General features: G+C 40.5%; 1 protein-coding gene across 1 annotated transcript in view; it reads right to left on the bottom strand.

The window, feature by feature from the left end:
- Positions 1-90: 90 nt before the first annotated feature.
- Positions 91-20,121, bottom strand: part of LCLAT1 (lysocardiolipin acyltransferase 1) — a 101,382-nt gene continuing 81,351 nt past the window's right edge. The window contains exon 5 of the mRNA XM_067564814.1: positions 91-4,269. Within this exon, the coding sequence (XP_067420915.1) occupies positions 3,767-4,269 (503 nt within the window). The 3' untranslated portion in view covers positions 91-3,766. The remainder of the gene's footprint in view (positions 4,270-20,121) is intronic.

Genomic DNA, 20,121 nt, shown 5'->3' with positions numbered 1-20,121 from the left:
CTTATTCCTTATAGATGAATGTGGAATACTTTCACACAATAGAACTGATATTATGCCCAAGAAAACATTGAAATGAAACATGTAAATGCTCTAAGAATTTATTGTTGCTATACAGAATGTAACAGATACATGGCTAAAACAGTCTAACGTAATGGTGGACTTTGAAAACTAAGGCTATTCTGTAAATTTGTTGTATCTCAGTGTTTGTTTTCATACAACGTACTTATAAAATGAAGCTATAAAAAACAGATTCCTTTTTGGAAACAATTGAGATTGGTGTAATGCACAGAACTACAGACTACATTTAGTAAGAGCAACACAACACCTTATAGACCCATTGTTCCTGTATTATGAACGTTCAACACAAAAAAGATGAATGTCTCAGTCTGATGCAAAGATTTGGTGACAAATGCAGTCTGAGCAGTTCAACCTTCTGTCTGAGCAAAAAGAAAGCTACCCACAATTCTGATAAGGGAACATTTGAATAAGGAAAATGAACAGCATCCTTAAAGGCAAGTTAAGCACATCATTTATCTCAAGAAATGTGTGATCTAACAGACATGTTAACCCAGTACAGTGACTGTAAAACACACAAGGGCATAGCTATTGGGAGTAGAGAGAACAGTAGCTCTGAGAAATTGTGCTAATGAAGTGAAAGGCCACTTTGCTGCCAATATGCTTTCCTTGAAAGATCAGTGTGTTTGATTCCCAGAGCCTTCCAAACCAGCAGCAATGGAAACATTTCAAAGGAAAGAGATGCTGAAAAGAGAGTGATCTAGCACTTTTTATGTGTGGAGTTTCAACTAAACAAACAAGGGGGAATAAAAAACAGTCTCTTGGAAGTTGATCAGGTAAAAGTGAAATTTCAATAAAAAGGGAAAAATGAACACTTTCCCAAAGTGTTTCCCCCATTTTCTGATCAGATCTATTGAGTAAGGTGTCTCCTGCCTCCCGTCAACTTTCTCCTTTTTTATTATATGTGCTCCAAACATTTTTCTTCTTCTTATGTCTCTAATTGATCTGAAAATAAATGCAGCTTTTGGGTTAATTTCCATGTTTGTACATCAGCCTCAGTAATGACATCAATTCTGCTTGTGAGAAGCGGGGTTTTTACTTAACTTGTGCTGCCCTGCATTGTTGGGTCAGGCAATCCTAACATGTAGTATTTACACGCCACTGAACTTGTGGCTATGGTGAACACATGAAAGAGAGAGAAGTTCAGGTTACAATTTGGAGGATGTTTCCCACATTAAGGGTATATTACAAATTTGGCCTCAATGGAATATATAGCATCCTTTTAAAGGTCACTATCCATTACAGTTTTATGTAAATAACTGTTCAAGATTCCAACTCTTTAACATCATGGACTTAAAAAATACAGCAAAAATTTGTTCTTTACTGAACGAACAAGACTCCATCTTAGGTTTCCGATTCACTTTATGACAGGCCAAAGTTCATGTAAGAGCAGAAAGGAATGCACCTGGTCTGTATGTTAGTGATATGAAGTCTGCGTCCTGCAGTCCTCACTCAGGCCCTGCATTACGGCTCAAAGAGCAGGCCAATCATTGTTATTACAGGTGTGAATGAAGAGCCCGAACCTTGGTGACCGTTTTAGGTCACCTTTAAATTAGACAAAAAAAGATTTTTTTTCCCATTGCAGGATGTGAAATAGCTGGAAGTGCAGGGAGTTGAACCAAAATTGAGCGTTATCTTAAAGAAAACTATGGTATGTAAATGTAAACAGGACCATATTTTTGCAATAGTAGAACTACATTAAAAACATTCCCCCCAGTGCAGAAAGTGCTTCCATTTCTGCTGCATTCATGACAATGCAATGCCATCCATCAAGCTATTTATTCATGCATTTCTAAATATAACAAGAGGAAGTTTGTTAAGAGACATAACCCTGAATTAGAAGTAATTTTTAGAAAAGAAAAAGGGTTTTAAAAAATTCATGAAGTAAAACAGATGGCTTCAAGTACTTGTGCATAATAACTAATTAGTCACTATGAGCAGGGATTAAAAACAGCTGTCACCTTGGAAGGGACAGTTAAATATAGATAGGCGATTTCATCCAACAATGGCCCTAGATTCAAACACATTGAAGAACATGCCTAGTAGTGAGATTTGAAAGAAAACTGATTTGTCTGCAATGATGAACCAATATTTGAGAGGTTCAAGTTTGTACATGACAAACTTTTCATTCCACATATCTATATTTCAAAGTAATATAACTCTGCATAGTGAAGCAGACTACCTTGATATTGCACAAGCATCTGCAGAAGTCTTTTGTGCAGCAAGAAGAAAGAGTTTAGTAAGTAAAGGGTATTCTGTGGCAGTGTTATACACACAAAGCAATACACTGTTTTGAGACTGACTGCCAGAGCCAAGCAGAGGAATTTAAGCACTGGAATTGTTTATTCCATATACTTTGCTGCCATGAATGCTATTCCTATTATGTGACAAGGAACAAATCACATCAGAAAAATACAGCACCTTGTAAGGGTTTGAAAGGCTTATAACCTTTGATTTCTCTGACTTTCCAGCAATATCACATAAAAGAAGAGGGACTTGGATACATTTTCAATGGGAGATCTAACAAGTGAAAGACTGTGCAGAGAAGTGGTCTGAGTGGAAGAGGAATGATATGATTGGGCAGTCAAGAAGAATATTGTGTTTGTGAAGAGAAATAGCGCAGCTGGATTTTCCTGTGTTGTGACAGGCTGAAACACTTCTCTTACCATGTAGCTATAGATAACCAACTATTGTCTTGGCTGAATTTTAGAGGGTCACACTAATGTGCATACAGAAAAAGCAGTCTTCCTACTGTAGACATTAAAGATTAAAATGATTAAGGAAACATTTTAAAAACCATAATAGCAGCTTCAAATAATAATAAAAAAAAATGTGTTGTTTTCAGACGAGTTTCTTCTATAGGGAGAAATTACCAACACCTGACAGATGTCTCGCAAATATAACATGCACACAGCTGAATTTGCTTCAGCAGAATGACCAGCTCTAAGTACTACAGTACGTGCAAGTCTCCCACAGATAAGGGCAATTACATACGTGATAGCAGTACAGCATAGTGGGGGAGAAAAACCTAGCAATGTAGGTGTTGCAAAAAAATAAATTTAGAGTCAGATAAGGTCATCCACTCGGCTCCAATCTGCACCACAACATGAGACCCCCAACTTAGAATCCACATCTAGTTTCTCACTTCTTTAGCTAGGACAGGTTGGGTAGCAGTATGCTCAGTCATGTTGGGGGAAGTGTGTGGGAAAGGGTTTAAGATAAATGTGAAAATGTTAGGACAGCATGCGTGTGCGCACACACGTTAGTCACTAAATGAGCAAGTCTGGTGCTTAGTTTATGCCAATGTGATTGTACAGGAATCACAGATCTGTCTCCCTTAGCTGGACAGTTTGGCTCTGCAGTTTTAAAAAGTTCAGTGTACATTACATTTATTAACATCCTAATGATTGGTAAATAATCCAGCAAGTTATTTCATAGTACAGTACAATGCTAACTGCTTGCAAGAGCAATATAAAAATTACATTCAAAGATAAAAACTATCATTTTCACACATAGCAATAACTAGTTTTTTTCTTTTTCATAGAATAAGTGCAAAATGTCTTCAACAAATAATAGCAGTAGTAAGAAAAGACTTACAATTCTCATGCAAAAATGCTTCCCTGCTTACAAAGTCTGTGATAAATCTCAAAAACATCCATTACCTCCCTCTCTCATAAAAACACTCGACTTGTTATTCTGTTTTCCTGCCATATCCATTCTGTTGTTTATTAAAATAACGATGACATGCAAGTTCAACTATTTCCAACCCACCAAATATTTTTTGTTGCACAACAAACATGACAACCATGGTCACACAATACCATCGCACAAAGCTGTACAAGTACAGCAACACAAACGCAGCTAGTGTGAACAACGTCCAGTACAGAAGTGAGATGCATTTAACTACAAGGACCCTGAGCTCAGATTTACAAGGTGGAATTATGCTTCGCCCTGTTACATCAAAGTACTTTTCACCTTCATAGAACAACTGGAGTCTCTCTTCTTTCTCTTCCCAACGCTTTTGGCACCAGAGCTGCAGCTCTTCCCTGGAAGCTGGTAGAGTCTGTACTGGATACCTCTGGACGTGAAAATGTATCTCCTTCGGGAAGTTTCCATTCAGAAGGTGCTTCTCTGTTTGAGGAATGTTTTGAGGGTATGCCACGGTTATGTCATGGATAGCATCAAGGTTATTACCTACAAGAAATATTTTTGAGAACAAGATAAATACAGACACTGCAATGGTCAGTTTCCATGACAATTACCACTGATTAGAGCTTCAGAGTACAATTGAAAACTCAAAATCATGGCAGAATTCACAAAGATTCATTAGCAAATACAGGCTATTTTAAGGCTAACAGGTCAATATTTCCTAATCACTTTCTGTTTTCTTTCTATCTCTGGATTACAGCAAAGACCTGTAAAAGCAAAATAACATTCATTTGAAGAAATATTAATCCAGGATTCTAAAACAGAATGGGTAAAAGGATAAAATCTGATTTCAATGAGATTAGGATACACATGCTTGATCTTTTCCAAGTCAAAACAGGGTTTCATTCATTGTGTTTTTCTGTTGTTGCATACTTTTGCAGAATATTCATCACTACATCATCTTTGACCTACCAACTGTAATACACTGTACAATAACTATAATGGTTGCAAAAAACTAGTTTAAAATTTGACTCAGAGCAGGCCTCAACTACAACACTAATTTACTGACTGTCTTGGGAGGTGGGAGTGCATACCAATATATATCAGAAAAAATATCAGAAGTCAGTTAAATCAGGAGTCCTTTTACTGCATTTTAGAGGATGGGGAAAGCTTTGCAGGGACTGTACTGCAATTAACACAGCCCCTTTACAAGTAACTAGTCAGTGCTCTGAGTGCCAGCTAGAAATAGCCTTTGCAAGAGGCTGATGGCTCTTCATGGCATTCCAGATCTGGAGAACCCACAGCAAAGTACAAACCTGGGAGATCAACAGACATTTGGTTAAACTGGGTATAGCTACGTATTTGAATGCAGTTTTAAAAGCAATTGTGGATTAGCAATTAAAGGGGGACATTGACAAAAGGACCCAACCCTTCTATCGCTATGCCTGATCAAATCAATCCACTTATTTAGACAAATGTTGTTAAAAGAGTTTTACTACTGTATCTGTGCATTAGTACTAATTTTTAGAACACTGCATGATTCCAAATATCCTCTCACACAGCAGCTTCAGACCAGACAACATTCTTTTTAGATTTGATCAAGCAAACTTCGTTAGTCTAGAACTGATATAAAAATAGGTGCCAGTGCACTCGACGTGACATTTAAGTTAAGTTCTGCCAGCACTGTAATTTATTTGCAGTTGCTGTTTTTATTTTGTTGGTTGTCTCAGAGCAGAATAGTTGAGCAAGAAACCAAAAAAGATGAAGGCTGTCCATAAGTGCAATAAGTATGACCAGGTCTGTATCAGTGGAAAGGCCATAAATGAAGAGTGCCTGCACACCACTGCTCAATTCAAATCCAACTTAGAAATGGACCCAACAGAACCCTTACCATGCAAATGCTACACCAAGGAAGAAATACCACTATAACTGAAGACACAACAGATCTCCAACCATCTCCCTATCACTTCCACTTTGTGTCCACTGAGCAATCAGTTTGCCATTATCATCCTTTCTACGGGGCATGATGCAGATGTTTTTAACTATCTATATACGACACAAATAATAGATAATATTACACACACACTGTGACATTTAGTTTTATTTTAAAATAATTATTTATTGTACCATGCTGTATACGAGCCTTTGTTGAATAAATCATGTAATCTTACTGATGCCCATTCTGCTTTCTTATAAAACTTCCCACTACTAGTTTGTTAAACATCCCACTTACTTTGTTGCATCATGTCTAACATTAAAGGAGACCTTCAGAGCAGAGACCAGGTCTTACCTGTATTGCAAAGTGCCTGCTTTTGGTTCTGTATTAATTATATAGTGCAGATCTCAAAACATTTTACACAGATAGGTAAACATTACTGATCCCATGTTACAGATGGGGAAACTGAGGCAAAGAATGGCTAAAAGACTTGCACAGTGACTTGGATTAGAACCCTGGTCTCCTAACTCCCAGCCAAATGTTAGGCTACTAAACCTCTGTTAACCCAATATATCATGGGCAAAAGCACATCAGAACTACTTCAGAAGAAATGACTTGGGTACTTCAAAGGCAGGTTCAGCATGCCTAAAGCACAGAAACGTATCAGATATTACCTCAGCTCGGGGAGTTAGTGAACTAGCGGTCATGATGGCAGACCCTCCTTTTACCATCTTTCACAGGGACAAAGTATCACTGAGGCTTCACCCCAATTTTCTCCATAAAGTAGCCTCCCAATTTCACCTCAAACCAGGTTATTCACCTCCTTGTTTTTTTACTCTAAGCCACATTCCTCTACCAGGGAGAGGACCCTACACTTCCTCGATGTCAGACAGGCGCTAATCTTTTACCTACAATGCACTCGCCCCTTCAGAAACTTGCCAAAACTCTTTGTGGCGATAGCGGACCGCTGCAAGAGGTGTGCACTTTCTTCCCAGCATATCTCCCACTGGAACGTTCGTTGAATAAAGTAATGCTACTCATTCTGATCAGTTCAGCTTCCACCTCATATCAGAGCACACTCCACACTCAATGCCTAAGAGTAAGAGGAAACTAAGGGGATGTCGACCCGTGCAGACATATAAGACCTTGGACGCACCCCGTGGGCAATGCAAGACGTGCATGCGGGTCAACAGTTCCGGCTCTGTTGTATGGCGCGCATGTGCATCCCAAGATGGAATCCAGATAGGGACCACACATCTCAAAGAAGCATCAGCTACAGTAAGTAACCTCCCCTTCCTTGTGAGCAGAGCCCTCCACAGGTCTCAAGAATTCCTATGTGGGAGTCAATGCATACCGGAGTGCATGGTATTGGGTCTGGTGGACTCGTGGATGGTCCATATTCCATGGAGGCTTTAGAGGTGGACAGGCTGACAACATGCTTTGTTTTCTTGTCAGCTTTAAGTCTTTTGGGCGCCAGAGCCTCTGAATCTCCTTGCAACTTCTCTCCTGGCTGACTGTGGCTCGAGGAGGGAACACGGCATTTAGAGGTGGTCCCTCTCGGGGTTCCACTGTTGTGCCCATGACTATGTTTCTTCTTACGTGACTTCATCAGTGTCGATAGCTCTGCCAGTACTGATGTGGCTAGTGACGCTGGTATCACCGGTGCAGATTGATGCCCCAGCAGGTCCATATGTGCCACCTCTTGGTGTGCACGCGAACGCATAGCTTCCTCCATAAGGAATTTTCTAAGTCTGAATTGTCTCGCTTCTTGCGTTCTTAGCGGGAAGAAGTGGCAGATGAGGCATTGCAAAGAAATGTGAGATTCTCCCTGGCAATATAAGCAGCGCCAATGTTCGTCACTTACTGAGAAGGATTGTGGGCACAACGAGCAGCTCCTAAAGCCTGCCTGTTTTGCCATACTCCCCACACAAACAGGGTGGGGAAACGAACTGGGATATCTATCTAATTCTATCTTCTGGTTTGTTTAGATTAACGACTTACTAACAATTTACTGATTATTCTAACTGCTAATAATGAAAACATTTACTTGCTACTCAGGTCTCAGGAGAAGATGATGTTCCGACTCTAGCCATGCTGTGGTAAGAGGAAACTGAGGGGGCGTTGATCCACGCAGACATGTCAGACCTCAGGTGCACTGTGGGCAACGCGAGGCATGCATGTGGGTTGACAGACACTGCTTTCAACAGTTCCGGCTCTGGCGCATGACGTGCACGCGTACCCACGATGGAATCCACATAGGGACCATCACTCGAAGAAGAATAAATCTCTCTTCCAAACAAGTCCAGCTTCTTAGCATCCTTATTCTTAGGCATCAAACTTGCCTATCCCTGCCTGTCCCACTCATTTGCTGCAGCCACTACCAGGGATCCAGGAGATGGGTGGGAGAATAGGTATTCATATCCCTTGGACGGAACATAATATTTCTTCTTGGCCCTTTTGGGTATTGGCAGCAGGGAGGATGGGGTCTGCCAAGGGACTTTGACAACCTTCGGCACCCCTTGGTGCACAGGCCATATGACTTTAGCCGGTGCTGTGGCCACCAGAATGTCAAAAAGGCTGTCTGTAGGCTCTGTGAGCTCATCAGCCTCTAAGCCCAGATTGGACATGATTCTTTTAAGGAGTTCTTGGTGGCCTTAAAAGTTATCTGGCAGTATCGGGGGAGCTGGGCTGGCCACTGCCTTGTCTGGGGATAAGGAGGACGATGGTAATGCCAGGGGAGGAAGTGGTTCCTCCTCCTCTTCAAAAGAACTGTTTACCTCTGGTTCCCACAGTTTGGTGCTGGTATTGGATCCCGAGTCTGGGTCCCGCAACAGGCCGATTGATGCTGCGGATCATTTTTCTGGACACGGCTATGGAAGACTTGAACGAGGAGAGTCCTGGTGCCACTGGGATCCCCCAGGGGTTCCACTATGACCACTAGATAGGTCATTGTTTTGAGTAGGGGGTTGGACTAGATGACCTCCTGTGGTCCCTTCCATCTTTAATCTTCTATGATTGTCCTTGAAGTCAGGCACCCGCTACCGGGATGGCACTGAAAGGTGGCATGCCTGCCAACCTGCATTTTTGAGGCTGGTAATTGGGTTCTCTCTCTGACTCCAAGGAGGACAGTTCCTCCCTTGGGGACTATGATGGAGCTGATGGTGGCTCCTCCTGTCAGCTGCAGTGAGGAATTGGACAGCAGTTCCAGAGAGATGGTGACGACAATGGGATGCCACTGAGCGATGCTGCATTGGAGGAGAGTGGTGCCAAGAGAGTGGCATATGAGGGGCTGTCAGGCCATGTGGTATTGGGGATCGGTGCCAAGGATCTGGTGACTGTTGCCATGTTACCAGTGCCAGAAGGACGATAACCAATACTGGGGAGATCGAGACTGGTGATACGTAACTGGTGATTCTCTCCTCTGGGTCAGGAACTGGGAGCATGGTGCCAGGGGCAAGGGTCGTGACAGCAGAGACCTTCATTGTGGTGCCGGAAATCTTGGCCGAGGTGTTGTGGACTGATGCTGAGGTGGGGAACAGCACCAGCTGACTTGACCACTGCAGCAGCCCCATGGCAGGTTTACCTCTACGGATGGGTGCCTTTATTGGCTCCACTGCCAAAGGTAAAGCCAGCAGAGTGGGAGGCACTGGGAGGCCCAACAAGTCCCTGGCCATTTGAAAGGCCTCTGGCATTGAGGGCACAGTTAGGTGGAGGGGTCCCCTTCCACTCCCAGGAATTGGTGGTGGCTCCCTCAAAGGGCTTGCGGCCCTGGGAGGAGAGGCTGGCTCTAGCTGCTCCAGAGCAGGCGATTGCCCCAATGCGGGTCTTTTGCCCGACCCTGCCTTCTTATCCCTCTTTGGCGCAGGGGAACAGCCTTGATTGGTGTGCTGCTTCTTTTGCCACTTCTTCAGCACTGGCGAAGGCAAAAGGCCTCAAGAAGGGATTGGTGCTGGTGTGGTACTCCACACTGATGCTGCAGTATTCAGCGCCGAGTCTGAGCGGGAGGGTTCTGAGGCCGGTCTGAGTGCTACCTCCATTAACAAGGCTTTCAGGCAAATGTCCCTGTCTTACTTAGTCCGTGGCCTGAAGCCTTTGAAAATCTTGCCCTTATCCTCACGTGTGTTTCCCCTAAATATTTTAAACAACTGTCATGAGGGTCATTAAGCGGGAAGGCCTTATGGCAAACAGAACACGGTTTGAAACCTGGGGATCGCTATCTCTAACTTCTTAACTATCTATTTACAAGAACTATTAACAACTGTCTATGAAAAGAACCACTAGGCACTTGCAAATGCGAGAAAGCCATTTCAAAAGCCATCACGGGAGGAAAGAAGGAACTGAGGGGCTCAGAGACAGCGGCGCCTCATATACCACTGTAAGAGTGTGGCTCCAGAGGGCACCAGAGCTGGCCCTATGGATACTACTAAGACAAAAAATCTCTGACAGCACTGCAGGAAGGCACACACACACCTTACATGGAATCGACATGAGCAAGTACTTGAAGAAGAAAAAGGAATGACAGATAGGAGCAACCAGAAAGGGGACAGAGACTATGTATGAAGGTGGGGAAACTAAGCTCTAACTCATCAGAATTAATTTTTAAAGAAGGCAGGATAATCCAGGAGAAGACCAGTAGTAGGGCTGAGTAAAAGAAAAGAAACAGGTAGATATTGCTGAGCTTTGTTTCATTTATGCATGTTACATCCTACACCTTATCATGTTACCCTAGAACAGGGGTTCTCAACCGGTGGTACGCGTACCACCGGTGGTACGCGGAGGACGGCTTGGTGGTACGTGAGGCGTTCCCTCCCGCCGCCGCCGAACCCCCCCGCTGAAGACGCGTATCATACCCACGGCTGCACCCCTGCTGCCGCCGAATTCCCCCCTGCCGCCGAATATGCATTTTCTACTGCCGTGGATTCCCCCCCACCCCCACCTGCTGCCGCCGAAATTCCTTCCCTCTGCAGGGTTTAGGCGGCGGGTGCCGGTTCGTACAGGCAACCTGGCCGGCTCCGCATGTCCCTGTGGTATAAATCCTGCCGCTGAAATTTGTGCAATGGTGAGCAAGATTCGGCGGAGAGTACAGCTCTCTCCTTTTTTTTTTTTTTTTTGAGTACCACTCGGATTAGGAATAGTGGTACTTGACCTAACCCGACTGGTACTGGGGAAAAAAAGGTTGAGAGCCACTGCCCTAGAAGATGGTCCACATCTCTATTAGTATGGGAGGATAGCAGAGTGGCCTGATAAGTGGGGCATTGGCAGAATGTCATTGATGGGAACTGCATCAAACTGCAGCTTGCTGTTACTAGTGGGCAGGTAACTAAATTAGACAGGCAGAAGCTAGGATTGCCCCCCCAACGAATGTAAATTCCTTCTTAACTCACCTGCTTTTCCACATTTCAAGTGCAAGCCATAATGTGGATTAAGTCATATTGCTCTTAACCCTAAGACTGTTTCCAATGTGAAAATAAATGAATAAGGCATGAGTACTTGTTTGTAACTCAGACCATTTGCCTGTGCTTAATGAAGCATATTTGAGAAAACTGGCATTTATAACTTCTGAAGATCCTTCTTTACTTTTATGCGGCTATGGATCAGAGAATAATAGAAGATTAGAGTTGGAAGGGACCTCAGGAGGTCATCTAATCCAAACCCCTGATCAAAGCAGGACCAATCCCAACTAAATTATCCCAGCCAGGGCTTTGTCAAGCTGGGCCTTAAAAACCTCTAAGGATGAAGGCTCCACCACCTCCCTAGGTAACCCATTCCAGTGCTTCACAACCCTCCTAGTGAAAACATTTTTCTTAACATCCAACCTAGACCTCCCCCACTGCAACTTAAAACCATTGCTCCTAGTACTGTCATCTACTACCACTGCGAACAGCCTAACTCCATCCTACCTGGAGCCCCCTTTCAGGTAGCTGAAGGCTGCTATCAAATCCCGCCTCACTCTTCTCTTCTGCAGACTAAACAAGCCTAGTTCCCTCAGTTTCTCCCTCTTAAATCATATGCTCCACCTCCTTAATCATTTTTGTTGTCCACTGCTGGTCTCTTCAATTTGTACACATCCTTTCTATAGTGGGGGCCCAAAACTGGACACAATACTCCAAATGTGACCTCACCAATGTTGAATAAAGGGGAATAATCACTTCCCTAGATCTGCTGGCAATGCTCCTACTAATGCAGCCCAATATGCTATTAGCCTTGTTAGCAATGAGGGCACACTGTTGACTCATATCCAGATTCTTGTCCATTTTAACCTCTAGGTCCTTTTTTGCAGAACTGCTGCCTAGCCAGTTGGTCCCCATTCTGTAGCTGTGCATGGGATTCTTCAGTGCTAAGTGCAGAACTCTGCACTTCTCTCTGTTGAACCTCATCAGATTTCTTTTGGAACAAGCCTCTATTTTGTCTAGGTCACTCTGCATTCTATCCATACCCTCCAGCATATCTACCACTCCCCCCAGCTTAGTGTCATCTGCAAACTTGCTGAGGGTGTAATCCACCTCATCCTCCAGATCATTAATGAAGATACTGAACAAAACTGGTCCCAGCTGGTCCCCACTCCTGGGGCACTCCATTTGTTATTGGCTGCCAATGCCAACTAGAAATCGAGCCTTTGACCACTACCCATTGAGCCCGATGATCTAGCCAGGTTTCTGTCCATCTTATAGTCCATTCTTCCAACCAATACTTCTTTAACTTGCTGATAAGAATACTGTGGGAGACCAGATCAAAAGATTTGCTAAAGTTATGGTATATCACATTCACTCTTTTCCCCACATCTGCAGAGCCAATCGCTTCTTCATAAAAGGCAATCAGTTTGTTCAGGCATGACTTGCTCTTGGTGAATCCATGCTGACTGTTCCTGATCACCTTCCTCTCTTCCAAGTACCTCAAAATGGATTCCTTGAGGACCTGCTCCATGATTTTTCCAGGAACTGAGGTGAGGCTGACTAATATGTAGCTCCCTGGATGCTCCTTCTTCCCTTTTTGAAGATGGGCACCATATTTGCCTTTTTCCAATCATCATAAATATTATTACTAGACGGAGGGGGAGGGGAGAACCAGAGGGAACCAAACAGGCATTTCACAATTGAAATCTAATTTTTACAACTACCTAAATTAATATAACCAAGACAGTGAGAGTAAAAGTTGGTGGACAGGTATTTAACTGACAAGGACACAGTCTTCAATTTCAGCAGCTTTCAGAGTCCTTTCAGACAATAATGGGAATGAGACTCCTTATTACCAGTTAGCAATGCTGTTCTCAGTGCACCGGGACAGAAACTGCAGCACAGAGATGCTGATTGATTATGAAAGCTTGTTTGTAATCATTCCTACACAGCTAATAAAGACAAAACAGTTGAGTAATACACCTATCTTAGTCTCCAACTATTTAACAGTCACTAAGCTGCAAAACATCCTGAAAGCCTTGTTATGTTTCTTTTTATAAATAGTTCTTTGAGATATATTCATGCTCCACTAACAGTTGTTCATATTCCAGGACTGACCAGTGTGAGACATTTCTCTTAAAATAATTGCAGTGCAAAGTCAGTAGCTTTAGGTTTTAGAGTCAAAAGTTGTTAAAGGTGGCACAAGTAATTCCAACTGGGCTCGGGGCCAAAGTTACTGCATCAGCAGTAAAACTTAGCTTGCTTTATTTTAAAAAAAGTGTTTTTATGAGGGAGGGAAAATAGGGAATTTTTTCTTTCATTACCCCAGATGCTCTATTAGAATCTCTCTCTTCTAAATCCTTATAACCAAGAGCCTCTTACTAGCCGGAAAACAAACTTATCTCAGGCAGAATAAAATTACATTTAAATCTGTGTTAAATAATGTTAGTCCGCATTTGACTTCTAGGGAATACTTTTTTAGCATGAACACAAAGTCAGGATTTTAAATATTTTAAACTTCTCTCAAATGTGTTTGTCAAGACAACAGTGTCACTATATTGTGAGCTGCTTTATGTGACATTCAGCTCTTAGGGAGGAGCCCTCAAATGACATGGTCCAGAAACAATGCAAACATATAGGTTCCACGGACCTATTATGTGTGGTATGAGGCTCAATTGGGAATTGGAGCACTGAGAGGAGTTCTTCAGATGTGACTCAGATAACCACTACAGGCATTTTTTGTGTATATTTGTAAGTGAACAACATCCAGCTGGTCATTGCAAAGTAAAAGATTTGCTATAGCAGGTATTTTGAGAGCTCTAATGACTATGCTGAATAGAAGTTCTCTTCCCAAAGTGATCTTCAATGAGCCAATATATTAGAGGTGGGCCCAAGCCTAAAAACTGGAATAGAACTAGTCAAAATTGTAGAGGTTTAACATTTGAATCCAAATGCTGTGCAGACTTCTATTTCTAGTGTAAACAATCACATTGGTGGCTGTTTCCCTATCTTCAACCCAGGTGAGGACCTTAGCGGTTATTTGCCCCTACATTACCAGTCACTATTTTCAGTTTCAGCCACATATAGCATTACACAGACTTTGCCTCCCTGACCGGAATTGATCGTGATACTTCAGATCCTATCCCAAACTTGGTTACATCACAAAATGGTACTTGATACATGGTCACATTGATTCCAATTTATATGGCTGCAGGGCGCTACACTGTATCGCTTACAGTCAACCGGGGTCACAAGATCTCTGAGTTTTTTTCTTTTTTGGGGCTGGGGTCCCTATCCCAAGATAGGGATCTTTAGGCACTACCTCAATAAAAATAAATACATATGACTGTTAGATTCAAAAAGTGGAGCTGGTCCAAGCATTTTGAGGCATTCCCTTGAACAAATTGATCAGTTACATAATCAAAACATAGATGGAAACTAGTAGAGTGAGATTACTTGCTATCTGATAATATCTGATTGAGGATTGTTAGTCTTAACTTTGAACCACACATGGTGTTGAGTATAAAACAAAACCTATTAAAAAAACTGCTTACTGGAAAATATTACTCTCTTGGCTGCTGAAAGAATTTAGGTTATTTTCCTTTATAAACACAGAATCTGAAGGGAGCAACTTTAAGGATTTACAACCACTGATGTGTAGTATAATCCTTTGGAGGATTTATAATTTCAAGCATCTTTCTGAAACAGCAATGGCAGTCTGGGTTAATCTAAACCACTTTCAACTCAATAGTTATTGGGATTGTTCTCTGTAGAAATGTAGCAGTCAAATAAGCAAACAAGAAAGGCAGAATACTAATGCTAGCCTTGATTCAGAGAGCACAGGAAGTCTGTGTACAAGCCCAGGCTCTACAGTGGTCAAGCTAACCTATTCAATGGGCTCTGAAGATGAATGTTCCCACCTGCTGACAGGAAGGAGTTTGAAGAAATGAGGCCTGTTCTCTTGCAGTATGGAAAGTTTTGACTATTTTCACTACTGGTAAAGAAGAGGAACTGTACATTTATAGATGTGACTATTATGAACTGCAACTGTATGTCTCCAGACTAGATGTTCAAAGAACAAAAGACAAAACGCTACATCCCAAATTCTCCTCGGCTATCAGCATTCCTTTGTGCCTGCTTCCTATGTTAAACAAATATAAGCAGCATTCAGGCTTTCAGTAAAACACTAGATTTAGCAATATGTAAATCAGAACTACTTCTATTTGAAGCCAGTCAGAAAAAAAAAAAAAGAAAGGAAATTTCACTGACTTTGAAGTCCCCCCATCCTGTAAGTATGGCTATATTCTTTATTCCTAGATGCTTACATTTACATTTAGCTGCATTAAAATGCATATTGTTTGTTTGCGCCCATTCTACCAAGCAATCCAGATCGCTCTGTATCACTGACCTGTACTCTTCATTATTTACCACTCCCCATATTTTTGTCTTATCTATAAATTTTATCAGTGATGATTTCATGTTTTCTTCCAGTCATTGATAAAAGTGTTAAATAGCATAGGGCCAAGAATTGATCCCTACAGGATCCTACTAGAAACAATCCATTCAATGTTGATTTACCATTGACATTTACATTGATAGAGCAATTTGGACCAGTTGGTAAGCTGGGCACAAGCAAACAATATTAGCGATTTTAAAGAGAAGCAGAATGGTTTCCGGTCTCCATAACCCCTGGGCAGTGGAGTTCACAACTGTGACCAGAGCAGTCAATGTTGTGTGCTGTAGGATGTCTGGTGGAGGACTGTTCGGATCAACCTAGGTAAAGCAGCATCTACACTCACATCACGTTGACGTCAGTCAACCATGAACCATGGCTTACCACCATTTAGGAAGGTGATGTTACTGCATTGCCATAACAGGGTACTTACATCGGTGGAAGACAAATGTAAGTGTAGACACATAAACAACTAGATCAACGCAATGTGGCTTACGTCAACTTCACTTTGTAGTGTAGACCAGACCTAAGAATGATTACAAATAACATGGTTAGACCTCAAAAGTCATTGCTACTTTCTATCTTAATGTGAGTGTAGCGTTCATGTTAGTAATGTTTGGCAGCTTCCTCCTCTCATCACTCAAAAAAATCCCAAACCAAGAATAGGAACACAGTATAATACAGTTCTACTATAGGAACATAGCACAGTAGGAAAAAGAAGAAGAAAGCTAAGTATGGATCGTTAAGTATATCATCCTGCAAGTGCAAGGTAGAATATATATCAAATGTAAAACTGATACTGAACTTGCTTGCTCTTAGCAATAGGTCAAACTATAGAACAATAGATACCGAGGTACACTTTAGAGCTATACAGAATCATGAAAGATTTGGCTTGTAGTAATTGCAGAGATTGCTTGTCCAACTAAAGTGGCTTTCACCTACTATTTACAGAACAAACAAGAATGCTAGGTTACAGTACTCAATTCAATTTGTTGAGCATTACCTCACTTGTTCTATTAATGTGTTAGAAATATACCTACTCCTTTTTTTTTCCTACCAGAATCTGGGCCTTTGGACCAGACTGTAACCCATACCACAGTCAACCTGCCCACAAGACCATGCACTGACAATTGTCAACTTTGCAAATACATGATGCCTTTAGAAATGTACCTTGCTGTGTTAAAAAGAGACACTTAAGAGCAAATGGAAGGAAACAGTTCAACGGAGAGTGGCAAGCTGGCTGCTGTGCTGAGGAGCACATTGACATAGTGGCTGCATTTATGAGAGTGCCAACCTGGGAGCTGCACTTTAGTCTTCAGAGCAATGCTATCCTTTCCGTCCCTGTCTCTGAAGTGCTATTCTATAAATCACAAAGCCAGAGCTGCTTGAGCCATAAATAAAACACGTGGAGCATCTGGGTGTGTGTTGGGGAGAGGATAAAAGGAATGTTATTTTCTGTCACTAAGGATGACCAGGCATAACTAACTCACTGATCTATACTCCATCATTTGTAAGCTATATTTGTCAATCCCAGATAACAAAAATACTTGGGCTGTCAATTAATTGCAGTTAACTCAAATGATTAACTCAAAACAAATTAACTTGATTAAAAAATGAATCACAATTAATCGCAGTTTTAATTGCACTGTTAATAATAATAGAATACCAATTTAAATTATTATAAATATTTTTGGATGTTTTTCTACATTTTAAAGTATATTGACTTCAATAACAACACAATACAAAGTGTACAGTGCTCACTTTATATTTTTTATTACAGATATTTGCATTGTAAAAAAGATAAAAATAGTTTCTTTCAATTCATGTCACACAAGTAGTGTTGTACAATTTCTCTTTATCGTGAAAGTGCAACTTACTAATGTAGAATTTTTTTTGTTACATAACTGCACACAAAAACAAAACTGTAAAATTTAGAGCCTACAAAGTCCACTCAGTCCTACTTCTTGTTCAGCTAATTGCTAAGACAAACAAGTTTGTTTACATTTTTGGGAGATAATGCTGCCCACTTCTTACTTACAAAGTCACTTGAATGTGAGAATAGGCACATGGCACTTTTGTAGCTGGCATTGCAAGGTATTTACACACCAGATATACTAAACATTCATATGCCCCTTCATGCTTCAGCCACCATTACAGAGGACATGCTTCTGTGAAGATGACACTCATTAAAAAAATAATGCATTAATTAAATTTATGATTGAACTGGCTCATTATTGAGCAGAACCTGTCATCAGTATGGAATGTAAATGTAAACAAACTTGTTTGTCTTAGCAATTGGCTGAACAAGAAGTAGGACTGACTGGACTTATAGGTTATAAAATTGTACACTGTTTTATTTTTGTGTGCAGTTATGTAACAAAAAAAAATTGCGTTTGTAAGGGACACTTTCATGATAAAGAGATTGCACTACAGAACTTCTATGAGGTGAACTGAAAAATACTATTTCTTTTATCTTTTTACAGTGCAAATATTTTTAATAAAATAATAATTTAAGTGAGCACTGTACACTTTGTATTCAGTGTTGCAATTGAAATCAATATATTTGAAAATGTAGAAAAAATCTAAAAATATTTAAATAAATGATATTCTATTATTGTTTAACACTGCGATTAAAACTGTAATAAATTGCAATTAATTTTTTAAATCTCATGATTCGTCATAATTAATTTTTTTAATCGTTTGACAGCGCCCCAAAATACCTTATTTATTCTCCCTCATGATGTGTACTTACTCTTTCCCAGCCTCCTATGCAGAATGTCTATTTTACATACATATATATGATAAGGTTTTGTAAGCTAAAAGCTTTCATAGCCATGTTACATTGTCATCTCTAACAACACAGTATATCCCTATACATATCACACAAACTAACTGTGGAATGTTCTATATTAATACAGAAGGTGATGTTTTACCAAAGGACGAATAATCAGATACTGAAGAACTGGTATTCATATGCCCAACTCTCATAAGTTTTAATATAAATTACCTGGCAAACACCCTCATAAACTCAGATACGAATATTTTTATTTTAAGTATAATTTTGACATTTACGTTACTGCAATAAAATCCTTGCAAAGAGTCCCCAGATTTACTAATACATTCTAACAGAAACATCTGTGGAAGAACAAATATACAAAGATGAAAATGTTGAATAAAGAAGTTAGACTTGGCATTCAGGGTATTTTCTTAAAATGCAAGTATTGTAAAACACAAACAAACTGTTTTTAAAGAATGATAAAGGATTGATATAGATATTTAATCACTAAGGTTCTGATGTTTATAAACAACTCAAGCTTATTCTTAGTTTAATGTTGTGAATTTCTGATAATAATGTGAAGGGCATTACTTTATTCCTCTCTTATTTTATGGTATTGATTTAAAAGGTGGTTGGCTGATCAAGTCCACCACTCATTTGCAATTCTTTCCCCTCTGCAAGGGTAAGGAAATCTGACTTTACACAAACAATCCTGTATCCTGAAGTAAGCTCACAAAACTTTAATAGTATCACTCTTTGGAACTAAAACAGACAGTAAAGGTCACTGGAGGGTAATTAAATGGTATTGTTATGCACTTGCTAGAACTAAGAGTTCCACTTTAATTTCTGTCTGACCACTGTTAACGGTAAAGCTCAATTCTTTGCTTTGTAAAAGGCTGGATACGCAGATCGATGAAGTTCTCTTTTCTTTGTTTTTAAAAAATTTAACTGCCGTATTAACCAGGTTTAAAATCAAAGACCATTTCCACTGTTTAACAATACCTTTTTTCCACTGCATGAAAGACAGATCGTCACACTCTACTACAGAATGAAGATAGTTTTTACTGTTCCCAATTAAAATATACATACTAAAATAGACTACACTTTGTTCTGATTTCTCTGTCCAGTCAATAAAATTGAATTAATTTTCTCTTACCTCCTCCAAAACCACTCTCTTCAGATACAGCTAGCTACCTTTTACAGTTCTGAGATTCAGTCATATCCTGGTTAAGAATTTCCTAAATGTATCTAATGTACAGAAACATGTTTTTTTTCAGGGATGGACCCTTTAACCTATTTTGTTCCTTGTCTGTTGCAGAGTTACTGAAAGCTAGGGGGACACAGTAACAGAGGATTAAAGGGAAAAAAGCAACACGGTATAGACCTTCAGAAGAAAGTGATCCTGGTAATTAGCATTTCAGTAAAATTATGGACCAAATATTGACCAGGACACAAGAGTCACACTATTCTTTTCAGAAAGGGGCAAGGAATTTTTAACTTTCATCAGACACACAGAAGGAACTGTAGTTTAACACATCAGCAGAAGGATGTCACTCTGAATAGTGCAATACTGTCCAGTACAGCACTGAAACAGAAACAATAAGCAAAACAACCACCAGAATTAGATTTTATAGCCTTCTAGTATGATTAAGTCAATTCTCTAGAAGACTCCAGATATGAACTTCAGATTGGATTTTTTTTTCTGGAATTTTCTTTTATCTAGATTTCCAGCCAAACTCTTATCTCTTCTTAACACCTCATCCTTTGCTTTAAACTTTCAGCTCTATCCCAAGTCAACCACTAGAGAGTACTCTTTTACTACCCAGTGACCTTACATTGT

This window comes from Emydura macquarii, unplaced genomic scaffold (genome assembly GCF_026122565.2).
Source record: "Emydura macquarii macquarii isolate MOO-44397 ecotype Brisbane River unplaced genomic scaffold, CSIRO-AGI_Emac_v2 contig_2676, whole genome shotgun sequence".
Lineage (NCBI taxonomy): Eukaryota > Metazoa > Chordata > Testudines > Chelidae > Emydura > Emydura macquarii.
Note: the sequence above shows the minus strand (reverse complement) of the source record. Positions and strands in the feature narration are given on the sequence as shown.